The following is a 13,285-nucleotide window of genomic DNA, read 5'->3' as shown; positions in this document are numbered from 1 at the left end:
CTATGGGCAGATGAAAATAAAAAAACTTTTTGCCTCCATTTCTTGTACAGTACAGGAATAAACAAACAATCTGTAAAATCATAGTTACTTCTAAAAATAACTTTAAAAAAAAACCCAAACCACCCATGAGAATGGAGGATATGGCAGTGTATTTTTTAAAAAAACTGGTTTAGTAACGTATTAAATAATCAGCCAAGTAGACTAATGGTCAAGTATCATAATTGGAAACTCAACAAGGAGCCCCCTATATCAGATCATTAGACCAATGGTCCTAGGTCAGACCATTAGAACAATACCTCCACTTTAGACTGAGGTCAGGGTTTAACCTTTCTTCTTAGAAAGCAGGGATGGGCAAACAACGGCCTGCGGGCCAAGCCATTTTAAGCCAACCCGCCAGGTCCCGCTAGGGAGTGGGATCTGTGGTTCGGTCCTGCTCCGGCCGGGGTGCTGGGTCAGGGGCCGCACTACGCGGCTCACCCCTGCTCCAGCCAGGTAGCTGGGTCAGAAGCTGCTCTGGTGCTCATGGCCCTGCTCTGGTGCTCTAGCCAGGGTGCTGGGTCGGAGGCCGCTCCACGCGGCTCCCAGAGGCCACAGCATGGCCCTGCTCCAGCTCCAACACACTCCAATGGCCCCCTGCGGCACTTCAGTGGGAGCAGCTGGGATGGTGCCTGAAGATGGGGCAGCATACAGGGCCACCTGGCCATAACTCTGCATAAGAGCCGGAGAAGCGACATGCCGCTGCTTCCCAGATTTGCTTCAGGTAAGCGCCACTCAAAGCCTGCACCCCTGAGCCTCTCCCTATGCCCCAAACCCCTGATCTCCCTCTCACTCTCCAAACCCCTTGATACCAGCCCAGATCACCCTCCTACACCCCAAACTCCTCATCTCCAACCACACCCCTGAGCCCGCACGCCTAACCAGAGCCCTCACCCCTGCCTGTACTCCAACCCCAATTTTGTGAGCATTCATGGCCTGCCATACCATTTCTATTTCCCGATGTGGCCCTTGGGCCAATAAGTTTGCCCACCCCTGGTCTAAAGGAAGGGATCATCCGACCACGACAAAATGTATTACCTTCATATTTTCAATCTCCAAGTCCATCATGAAGATAAACTACAGTGTGGAACCACTGTTTTGAGTGGATTCTTAAGTTACTTTGATAATCACATAGGCCGTTACAGAATAAGAATCCAGTATTTGAAAATTAAAGCTGACATTTAAAAATAACCATAAATGACCCTAACATCAGGCCTAATAAGATTCCTATTACGCAACATAAGGAATCTAAGGGAGGCGTAAGATCAACTTTATGCTCCATCTAGAATTAAGAGATTTAATTCTGGACTTGGTTCACGCAGGAGACACACAATCAGACTCCATGTTTAAGTGGTGCACCCTCTACTGAGGGTCATTAAAAAAACCCACAGATACGCCTCTCCCTATTATGTTGAAGCAAGTACCAGCTGGACAAAGATCACAAAAACTAAGTCTAGTCATAACCAATTCTCAACCATTTAAGCCAAGGCAGGCCTCTCATCCAAGATGAGCTATTAGACAGTGGTAGCCTATGCAATCAATAGATGACAGGTAACAAGCCGCTTGTTTTAAATAAAGCACACTTTCATTCTGCTCTAACAGACTTCAAAGTAAACAAAAGTGCATTTAGAGAAGCTAAATTAAGACGTAATTCAGTCATCTGCTGCTTCTAGCACGAAAAGTAAAGTTGAAAAGTGAAGGACAAAGATCAACTAACCAGCATGTAATTCACAGTTTTGATTTTACTTTTTACAAATTTTTCATAATTATGTCTTCCTACCTGCTGACGATTACTGAGATCCAGTTGCTTCCAGAAGTGGAAGTCTAAACAGAGGTCATGCCAGTATTTACAAACTAACGATGCTGAAAGGCAGCGCTCATTCAAGGATAAATTGGAAAATATCTGTTAAAAAAAAAAAGAAGAAGAAGAAACTTGTCAGACATGGTAACCATATGAGACACAGAATTAAATGCTTTCCTTATTAGTTGATCATGAAAACCTGTGTATAAGACAGACAAAAATATTAATATCGTAATTGCTACTTGTTTCTATTCTTTGTCCCAGACTTGTTCAGTCAAGGATGAAAGACAGGACTAAGAAAACAGCTTTGTTGAGATATTAATCTCAGTCAAATAAACCACATGGTATAGAGCATGGATTCTACTCAAACATTTAGTTCAGGCACAGCATTACTCTGATACCATGTGCGGGAGACATAACACACCTTTTAAACAATGTAACAGTGCTTTATTAACTGAAACACATGTTCATTTTTTTTTTAAAAAGCATCCTCAGAGATAACACACAGGGATAGCCCAGAAGTTCAGCAATACAAATCCCTGCAATGCAAGGGATTCAAGTGCAGGATTAGCATTTTATCCTTATCCCAGCTCCAGAGGCTTTAAATACTACAGACACACCATGATCTGCAAAAATGGAAAGATCTGTGTCACTCTACAGAGGGAAATTTTTTTTTTTTTTTTATAATGGAGATATACCCATCTCCTAGAACTGGAAGGGATGCCCCCTGCCTTTGCTAGCAGGACCAAGTACTGATTTTGCCCCAGATCCCTACATGGCCCCCTCAAGGATTGAAACCCTGGGTTTAGCAGGCCAATACTCAAAACTACTGAGCTATCCCTCCCCAGTTGAGGTGCTGTGAAAGAAGTTACACTCAGTCCTCTTTCAGAGGTTTGGCTGTAATGCGAAAAAAGAAGGTTGTGATAAGAGATAAGATTGAAGAAAAAAAATGCCAAAAGCTTTCATGACATTTGGAGACGAATGGTAGATGAAAAGTCAGCCAAAAAGAGTCATTGGCCCAGAATGAAGTCAAAGAAGAAGTTGCTAACAGAGCTTTCGGAAAAAAGGTGCACAGGTATACAATTACTGCTCTAAGTTGCTAGCCCTATTGCTGTTGCCAGACAAGGCCCCTCCAGCCTATGTCCTGGTGATGCTGCCACCTAAGAATAATAATTTGCTCTTGCTACTATTTACTCCTAGGGAACTCCAAAATAAGTTTAAAAGAAGGTAATGAAAGAGATACAATGGTGGAAAGCTCAGAGACAGTAAATCCTTTATAGAGATGTTTTTAAAATTCGGCTCGCAACCCAGTAAAGCACTGAGTCACTCTGGTCAGCAGCAACGACCAGAATGTCACCAACTGGCCAATGGGAGCTGAAGGGAGAGGCGGCAGTGCCTTCGAGCGAGAGCTGTGCAGAGCCGCTTGCATGCCTCCGCCTAGGAGCCAGATCTGTTGCTGGCTGCTTCAGCCACATCGCAGTCCGCGGTGCCAAGACAGCCAGGAAGCCTGCCTCTGCACCCCGGCTGCACCATTGACCAGGAGCTGCCAGAGGTAAGCCCGTGCCCCAGCCCTGAGCCCCAAGCCCATGCCCCAGCCCTAAGCCCCCCCAAACGTGGAGCCTCTCCTACTCCCCAAACACCTCATGCCCAGCCCCACCCCAGAGCCTGCACCCCCAGCCCAGAACCCTAACCCTCCCACACACCGACCCCCTGCCCCAACTCTGAGCCTCCCCAAAACCCAGATCCCCTCCTGTACTCCAAACCCCTCGTCTGCAGCTCCATTGGGTCGTAGGCATCAATAATTTTCTTCAACTGGGTCCACAGAAAAGAAGTTTGTAAACCACTTATCTACCCTGAACAAAACAACTTTGGTATATTCCCCTGAGCCACCATTTTACCCATAAACAATATTAGTGTTCTCCTTTCAACCATTGTTGTTTCCCTACAAAAACCCCAACACACGCTCAAGCAAGGGTTCTAATGCCTGGATCCAAAATCTGCATCAGCTCCATTGGGACTTCATCTTTTCCTGACTGATCATGCTGGGGGCTCTGCCTCTCTCCAGCATTTTGGACCCTCAGCTACCACAACCACCTGGAAACCCCAACAGTTCAAACTTCACAGAGTGGTGAGAAACCAGCTCTCTCTCAGTATAGCCTTCTAATCTTGACTTGTGTGATCAGTTATAGCAGGGGTCGGCAACTTTTCAGAAGTGGTGTGCAGAGTCTTCATTTATTCACTCTAATTTAAGGTTTCGCGTGCCAGTAATACATTTGAATGTTTTTAGAAGGTCTCTTTCTATAAGTCTATAACATATATAACTAAACTATTGTTGTATGTAAAGTAAACAAGGTTTTTTAAAATGTTCAAAAAGCTTCATTTAAAATTAAATTAAAATGCAGAGCCCCCCAGACCGGTGGCCAGGACATGGGCAGTGTGAGTGCCACTGAAAATCAGCTTACGTGCTGCCTTCAACACACGTGCCATAGGTTGCCTCCCCCCAAGTTATAGATTTAATATTATAACTTAAAACTAACTTGTTTGTTTGGCTCCCCTATGGTTATTACCTGGCAATAAATAACTGTCATGGTTATGCTCGGGGGTCACGCACACTCTCTCTCGCTCTGCAGCAACGCTCCTCGTACCTAAACTAAAGATGCCTGTAGTGCTCAAAAATCCTGTGGGGTTTGCTCATCAACTGTGTTATTATCAGTTCTAATTCTAACATGAAAGTGGGGATGGGATATGCTGAACCTGGGACATATGAGGGTGGCAGCTTGGAAGTGCTTCTTGCCCCAGCCTGCTCAGGCATACTCTATTCAAGTGCAGTGTCCATGGCATAGGAGGATGACAGCTTGGAGGTGCTGTTTGACTCGGCCTGCTGAGTCCAGGGACATAAAATGGGTCAGCTTGGAAATGCTCATTAACGCAGTCCTCTCAGGTGAGCTCTGTTAGTGTGTGTGTTTGTCTGATTCTGGGGCTGGAAAAACCCAGTCCTGGGGAACCTAGGTCCTGCAGGTGATAGCTCCAATGGGAGGGAACTCGTAGCAGAGAGAAGTAGAGCTCCAGATGACAACACAAGTGACACAAGCAGTACACTGACAGAATTACACACCCACATCCCACCCAGAAGAGTAACCCTAATAAATGAGCATATACCAAATATTGGGAAAATCTGGTAACATGGACAGAAAAATAATTTTATCTACAACACTTCTCACAGGAAAAAGTTATGAAAAAAGGCAAATATATTCAGCTGTCAGGTACCTCAAAGAAAGTGAGCACAACTGAAGTTAGTGTTAGATAAATTTCATAGCACTCATAGTTTAGTGCTTTTCATCTTTAAAGTTCATTATCAACACAAAACTGTATTAACACTTGAACACAGGATACAGGCATGGTCCCATGTGTACTCGGTAGGACAAGGGCTCAAATTCAGTAAGAAACAAAATATTACTGTGTAATTTAATGATTCTATCCTGTCTTTTCCTCCCTCACATACTACTACAGCTCATAATGTGCATCTTCAACTGAGAAATTCATCAGTTATATTTAACGATGATTTTTGATCGTGTTATTCATTATGCTCTCCAGGCAGCTTCACAAGTCTTGGCTGTTGTAATGTTGTTCAGTCAGCCCATCTCAGAACCTACTTCCCCACCACGCATGTCAGGGTAAGGAGGCTAGTGGCCAGCCTCCAACAGCTCATCTCTTCAGCCTTTGGCTCTGTACTGTTCACCAGGCAACCCAAGTACCCAGCCTGCCCTTCTGGTTCCCCACCCTGCACTGGCTGCAAGCTTGACTCCCTGACCCAAAATTGTCTGGCTCTACAAATCAGTTCAGGAACACATATGACAATCTAATTAACCCCCAACCAATTTTAGGAAAAGCCTTGGAAAGCAAGAGGCAGCTACAGGCCAACTCCGGCATGGCAGAGACAGAAGGTACCTGACCGCAGCAAAATAGCATAGCATTTTTGCAGTGGGAAGTATTCCACAACATGTTGGGAAAAGTCCATGGGCGCTTCCAAACAACATGAATGAGAGTTTATATCTCTCAATTATTTTTTCAGGCTGACCGCAAAAATCAGGCAGGTGATACTTCACAGCGTTCAAATATTTAAGGTTGCCTTTTATAAAAGTCTGTCACCAAAATTAAACGTTGATTCATACAGCATCTGAACCAGTCCCACCTTTTCTTTCCTGTTGCCAATCTATTTCTTTCCCTTCACAAATATAACTCCTCTCTCCTCCCAATCTCTGTCATTTTTCCTATGATCTGTTCTCCCATGCTGTTCTATACCATTGTGCAGCAATTTAAATTGAATTTACAAAGTTCAGCAAGTGTCTCATCTATATAGCACATGGCATGCTTACAACAGAACACTGATATGTTAGAAACTTTAATGACAAGTGCAAAAGCCTAAGCCATCAATTTCTGCAGAATTTAAGACGTTAAAAGAAGTTACTAGACATTATGATTGCAAAGATAACCTTCAAAACATGAACCAAAACATCTTCCTGACAGTAACAGTGCCTCTGATGCTACTCCTAGCTTCAGCATGATGAGGTTAACAAGACAAGTTTCAGACAGTTTTTTTTTAATACTATGGGCAGCAGTGAACTTTCCAAAAAACAAAAAAAACACCACCAAGTCAGTTTCATGCTTGGAAAAATTTGTATGCCACTGTAGAAAAAAAATGGAATGAATTATAGGAAAAGAGTAAGGACAACTTCTGGGAGAGAATAATGCTAATTTACTGTCAAGCTACCTCCTTGCAGGAGCCAGGAGGCTACAAAGTTAGGAAGAAGATATGTAGACGTCTTCCCCAGAGCTAGAGAGGGATAGAGCTTCAAATTTATCAGATGCCTACTAGCTAAAGGAAAATATTTAAGATGGAGCCCCAAGCAAGGTCCAGAGAGAGCACCTATAATGAAAGTATGTTCCAAACTGGCCCTGAGCAGGTAAAGTAGCCAGACACACCTAATTAACAAATTAAGCAGCAAGTCAAGGAGAGATGTAGGCTATAAAGAGGCCACTAATTAGAGGAAATAAAGGTACAGCTTCTAAGTTTTGTAAACTAATTAGTAGCAGGCTCAGCTGGGCAAGAACAGGTGGGGCCTATATAAAGCCCAGGAGCTGAGAGCAACAAGAAACAGCAGGAAAGTGGGCTGCCGTTATTCCCTGAGAGAAGAGAGTTTGGAAGCTGGCATACTCAGAAGGTAGAAGCCAGTTATGTAGGAAGAAGCCAAGGGAAACAGCAGCAAGGACTAGGTCAGTACAGGCATTGGCTACATGTTACAGGGTCCCTGGGATGGAACCCAGTGTAGGGGATGGGCCCTGGCTTCCCTACTAGCCACAGGGTAGCAGCATAGGGTGTTGAAGACATCAGATGGGCAGCTAATCTGGAAGAACTGTGATTTCCCCAAGAGCTAAGAGGCTGCAGACTAGGGGGAGAAGATGAGTAGAGCAACCAGAAAGAAAGGTGCAACACTGGAGAGCTAATTCCCAGAACAGCCAGGAAGAAATGCCACAAGTGGTGAGGGAACCCCATCACAGCACCCAATCTCAAAAACAGGAGCTCCAAATGGGAAGGAATAGTGTCAGACATCCAGCCTGCAGGCCAAATCTTATCCGCATTATGTATTTTAGTGCCCTGTTGAATATTCAGATTCCACATAATCCATGAAGCCATTAAAATATAAATTTCTATCCCTTGTTAATCTTCCACATATGAACTGAATGTAAACCAATGCAGCATGGTCATCCTGAGTCCTGTAACAGTAGCTCAGAGGTTTGAATTCCCCAAGTCCTATAACTCCCATTAAGACATTAACTCTAAAGCCAAATCATGACAATTTAAATATCAGCATTAGCCATTTAACTGATTATTATTTTAGTGGATAGAATAGAGGAGGAAAGAAAGGGAAAAAAAACAGACAGGGAAAAGGGAGAGAAAAACAAAAGGAGGATAAGTAAAGAATGAAAACAAAAGAAAAGGTGGTGCTCCTGAAAGTGAGCATGTGTTTTACTACTGTGTGTTAGCAACTGTGAACAAATAACTAAAGATGTAGTTACTAAGCAAAAACCATATTCAACCCTTGATCTTTATATAGTCTTCCAGTTGATAACAGAAGGAGTTCCCTAGCCCATGGATCAAGTTCAAAAATTGAATTCATTCCGCTACACAGAATTAGTTTGACACATCTGCTTCAGACATTTAAAGTAAGCAAATGAAAAACAAGACAATTAAAGCTAGCCTCCATTTATCCACCACCCTGCCAAGCAATTCATTAGTTTCACATAAAAATAAAATGGGGTGGTTGAACAGCATGTTATAATAAAATACTTATCTCCTAAACTTAAGGCTTACATGACTACTGCCTACTGTGGAAAAAACTTGTCCATTTCACCATTATCACCTCATCCCTTGTTCCATCTATTTTATTCCTCTGTTGTATCTTAATTAGGATTTGAAGATCTTTGGAGCAGGAACTGTGTCTTTATTTTTCACATCAGCCTATCACAACAAGACTCCAACTGGGGCCTCTATACACTACTATAATATAAACAATCACAACTACCACCACTGGACTAATCAGAAATCTGAAGTACAAATCCCATCATGAAGTGGATGGAAGCAACCAAGTAAGAATATAAGTTTAGTTAAGGAGTGTATGGAAAATAAAGGCAGCCAAAAAGCAGAATGAATTAATTCCACCTGAGAGTAACAAAAAAAAAAAACCAAACACTATACTAGAGAGGAAACAAGTATTAAAAAATCAAGAGGGATGAACTTGGATTCAGAGATTGGGAAGATACTGAACTCAATTTTTAAATCTATCCCTACTGTGAAAAATACATTTAAAGAAAATTACCAAGCAACAAAGACCTCCAAAGACGACTACTGTATTAATAAAGAGTAGATAAAACATCTGGAAAATATGAACAAAAAATAATTGACTGAATTGGCCCACAAATATTAAGATGTTAAAAAAAAAACTGGCTAGTGGGCTCACCAAGTTGCTATTTTGAGAAGTCATGGGGAGCTGAGGAAGTACTGTAAGATCAAAGAAAAGCAAATGTGCCAATGATCTTAAAAAAAGTGATCCTGGGAATTACTGTCAATAACTTCTATTCCTAGTAAGATAACAGAACAAATATTAAGAAAAATTAACACTGAACATCCCAGAGAACACTGTAACCACGAGCAACATGGGTTAATAAAGACATAATATTGCCAGACCGAAGCAATTGTTTTTATAGCATTATGAAGACAGGTCCCAATCCTAAGGTCCAGATTTGGGAATTAGACCATGACAGTAACCCTGAAACATAAAAGCAGGGTCCAAAGATATATTTGCACTGGAACGTAGACCCATGCTTGAGCCCAGGCTCAAGGATTAACCCCCTTGGGTCTACACTGCAACTGCGCTATCCCAGTGCTCAGACCCAGAAGCCTGAGTCAAGTCCAAAGGTCTGAGCCCTATTGCTTTACAGGGAAAGCACACTCAAGCTTGACTCAAGTTCCAGGAGTCATCTGGAAATATCCCACAATTCCATGGGACAATTTCCTTAGTCTTCTCTATCCCAACAATCTGTAATCCATTATTGAAAACAGAAGACTCCACACACCCACGCACCCACCCCCTTGGCAAAAGGTAACAACTCAGGTCAATGTTAACCTATTCTGTTCTGATCACTCACCTGCAAGCACATTGTCAAAGAACCTCCTGGGTTTGCAATAGAAAGTGATCAAATCAAGCATTCTGCAAAGCAAGTTGCTTCTTATAGTTTCCTTCCAGTACACCACAGTCCAAGGGCTAGAGCAGCCACATTTTGGTGGAAGAGGGTCGGGAGGGGGGGGCATGCTAGGGACCTAGGGGCTTTGACTCAGGTCTGTGCACTTTAGTGTGACTGCCAGAATCCTAGGTTTGAGCACGTTAGAAAAATCTTAATGTAGGAGTTAAATATAAAGTAGACACTCAAGGGCAGGGTTACCTAACAGGAGTTAGCTAGCTCAATTCTCACTAACCTTGAGCTTATACTGCATCACTGACATCTCTACATTACATTCAATAGCCCCCTATCCCGATCCCCCTGAGCCCCAGTCACCTGTCACAGGCCAGCCCCAGGGGGCGTAGGTGCAGTGTAGACATACCCTGAAAAGCCATAGCTGGAACCTCACAGGAGGAAGAAAGCCCTTTACCACAATCACTCAGTGCTATTGGGGGGAAGCAACAGCCCTCTGAGTTTGAAACACCTTCAACTCTGGCTCCCCCTTAGCTGGTGGCGAGGAGTCAACCCCCTGGCGGGGCCTCCCCGCACCCAGACCCACCTTGAGAAGGATGGAGGGCGGCAGCTGGTTGATGTCAGGGGGCAGCGGCTGCAGCGACTCTCGGCAGCACTCGCTGGGGTTCTCCAGCGGCTCCTGGCGGTCAGGCTCGTTACCTTCCTCCTCCTCCTCCTCCTGCGGCGGCGGCACCTCAGCGGCCAGCTCCCCCACGCCGCCACTTTCTCCGGAGAGGGCCCCGGGCAGCGGCCCCCCGCCGCCAGCAGCGCGGCCCGAGGCGCAGGGGAGGGGACAGAGCTGTTGCTCGCTCGGGCATTGGCAGGCGGCAGCCTCCGGCTCCGGCGGGGCGGCGGCGCCGCAGCGGGGCTGCTTGCAGGGGGGGCAGGCGGGCAGGCCGGCCCCTTTGCGCTTACACACCATGTCGGGGGCCGGCTCTCCGGGCGGCCGCGCAGAGCCCAGGAAGGCCCGCACGGGCGGCGGCAGCAGGCCTGAGAGGAGCAGGCGCTGGCACGGGCCCCGCTGCTCCCAGGCGGCGGGCGAGAGGTGCAGGAGGCGGCGGGCGGCGCGCTGCTCCGCGGAACTCAGGCCCGCGCAGAGAGGCGGCGAGTCCCGGCCGGGCAGGGGCTGCTCCGAGGCGGGCGGGCTGGCGCCGTGCACGATGAAGCAGAGCATGCAGGGCCCGCGCAGGAAGCAGCTCCGGCTCCGCGGCGGCACCTTTCTCCCGCGGCGGCGACAGCGACTCCTCTCCCGGCTCAGGCTGGTTCCCTCCCTCGAGAGCAGGTGGCCCATATAGGAAGCTCCGGCGCGGGGATTTGCGGGGGCCCGGCCGCCGCCCCCGGGCAGGTCCCGTCGCCGTGTCAACTGCAGGCGGTGGCAGAGGCAGCGGGTGTCACGGTGCCCGGGCGGGGGCCAGTCGCTGGGCACGGCGGCGGGGGGCGGCGCCGGTTGTTCCGGGACTTTGAACCTGCAGAAGCTTCCGCTACCGCCGCCCTGACCTTATCCAGGCGCCGCTCGCGGCCCAGCAAGAGGGGCCGCCCCGGGGCCTGGGCTCTGCGGTGCTGCCGCCTGCGGCCGGGCTCTGCCAGGGCCGCCAACCTGCAACGGCTGCTGGGGCCGAGGATGCTCAGCGGGACGCCTCGAAAGGAGCCAAGAGTCCGCCGTCCCCGAAGTCACTCCCCAAGCTCCCGGCTGGGGGCTGTCCCTCACCCCCCACATACATACCCTAACCCCAACACACCCCACGACAGCTCTATTCCCTGTAAACACACACAACAGTCCCACTTCCCATTCATGCACACAACACACTCCCCCTACATGTGCACACAGCATCAGCCCCACTCTCCGCCTACACACGCGGCCACATCCACAATTGCCCCTCTTCCTCGCACACCCATCCCCGTCCCCAGAACGCTACTCCACGCATGTACCTCCACAACAGCCCCTCTCCCTCCATACATACACCCACAACAACCCCTCTCCCCCCCTGCACACACACAACAGCCTCACTTCTGCCCCCCCTTCGTCCCCACACAAAGGAACTGCTGCTTCTTTTATAAGCATGTTAGTAGGTACTGCACCATCTGAAAGACTATGGGTACAGTTCACTCACAACAAATTCTGTGTCCTCCAGGAACTGTCTTTCTAAACACCCCAGAAGCTGCTTCCCAAAATGACATTCACCTCCAGGAACTGCTTCCCCAGGAATTTCTACCAAATTCTTCATTTCAGGACCCGGTGTCCCTCCCCAACATCTCACACAAGAGTTATCTTTTAAAACAGGCTCCCCAAAACAATTAAATTACAGCTGAAAAACTACATCTCACAAACCCCCCTGGAGGAATTACCCATTCCACCCCACAAGATGCACACAAACAACTGCCACCACCGCGCTTTTCATGTGGATTGGACAAATTTAGCTCAGTACCCAGTTTGGTGGACTCTTGGGGTCCTTGAATTCCATCAAACTGTCTTCAGAGGGAAAGAGTAGTTTTGCATATTCTCAATGCGAATGCTCTGATTTAGAAAATACAGCGGCATTGTTTGTTGAGATATACAATAATACTTTATTTTCTGGTCATTCAGATATTTTAACAATATTTTACTGTAACATTTTTATCAGAAGCAATTTTGTAAAGCCAATAAGAAAACTGACAATTCTATGATGTCAATATTTTGAAGGAAATTCTTATATAAAAGATGAAAATGTTAACTGGAAAAATATCCCTGAATTGTGTTAAAACTTTTTAAAAATAAAGACAAATAAACATGCATTATACCTATGTTCAAGCCCACTGCTGCAGACACTCAACCATGGGAAACTTGACTTATGTGTATAGTTCCTATTGAATTAAATGGGGCTACCAGGGTGAGTCAAGTTATACATGTATTTTTCAAGATCACACTTAGGGTATGTCTACACTGCAATTAGACGCCTGTGATAGCTGACTCAGGCTTGGGGGGCTTGGGTTGTCCGACTGTTTAACTGCTGTGTAGATGTTCCAGGTCAGGCTGCAACATTCCAACTTGGGCTGCAGCCCAAATTCTGGGATCCTCCTACCTAGCAGCATCCTAGAGCCCAGGCTCCAGACCGAACCCTGATGTCTACACTGCAATTAAACAGCCCCACAGCCCAAACCTTATGAGCCCATGTCAGCTGGCCCATGCCAGTCACAGGTTTTTAATTGCAGTGTAGACCCCTTAGTCTTTAGCAGTGATGGGCTAAGACTTAACAAGAGTTTGGCTCCCCCACAAAGTATGTAGACCCCCAAGTGGGGCCCCAGGGCCAGACAACGGGTGCTCCGGCCTCCATCCCCCAACGGATTTCTCCCCCACCCCTCAGAACTGCCACTGGTCACGTAGCTGCCCAGAAAGCAGAACTTGCAACAGGAAAAGCAGCCTTGTGGTCAGCCAGCCTGGAGGGACAAAGTTCCCCTGACAACAGTCGCTTCCTGGGTAGGGACGTTGGGGCCCACTGCCTCCCTTGTATGGGCATTCGCCACTCGCGACCCCCCAATTGGCTTATCACAAACTATGACGACAAATTTACTATATATTGCCGGTCCCCTCCCGGGGACGGGCGGAGAGCCCCCGAATTCCTGTCGAAACCGTATCCAGGCCTGATCACCCTGAAGGCTCTCTCGGCTCACGCGTTTCCT

At 46.8% G+C, this 13,285-nt stretch overlaps 1 protein-coding gene across 8 annotated transcripts in view; it reads right to left on the bottom strand.

Annotated features, from left to right (window-relative positions):
• FBXL17 (F-box and leucine rich repeat protein 17) overlaps window positions 1-12,711 on the bottom strand; it is a 486,275-nt gene extending 473,564 nt beyond the window's left edge. Inside the window, exons 1-3 of one of the 8 annotated variants that reach the window (XM_030565824.1) lie at window positions 10,994-11,124; window positions 10,176-10,956; window positions 1,817-1,939 (exon numbers count right to left, since the gene is read on the bottom strand). In XM_030565824.1, the coding sequence (XP_030421684.1) occupies window positions 1,817-1,939; window positions 10,176-10,919 (867 nt within the window). In that variant the 5' untranslated portion in view covers window positions 10,920-10,956; window positions 10,994-11,124. Of the gene's footprint in view, window positions 1-1,816; window positions 1,940-10,175 lie in introns of all 8 variants that reach the window. The other 7 variants (XR_004000843.1, XM_030565826.1, XM_030565825.1 and 4 more) reach the window with 7 other exon arrangements.
• Window positions 12,712-13,285: the final 574 nt, after the last annotated feature.

Source organism: Gopherus evgoodei, chromosome 6, assembly GCF_007399415.2.
Source record: "Gopherus evgoodei ecotype Sinaloan lineage chromosome 6, rGopEvg1_v1.p, whole genome shotgun sequence".
Classification (NCBI taxonomy): domain Eukaryota; kingdom Metazoa; phylum Chordata; order Testudines; family Testudinidae; genus Gopherus; species Gopherus evgoodei.
This window is presented reverse-complemented; position numbering and strand designations above follow the sequence as displayed.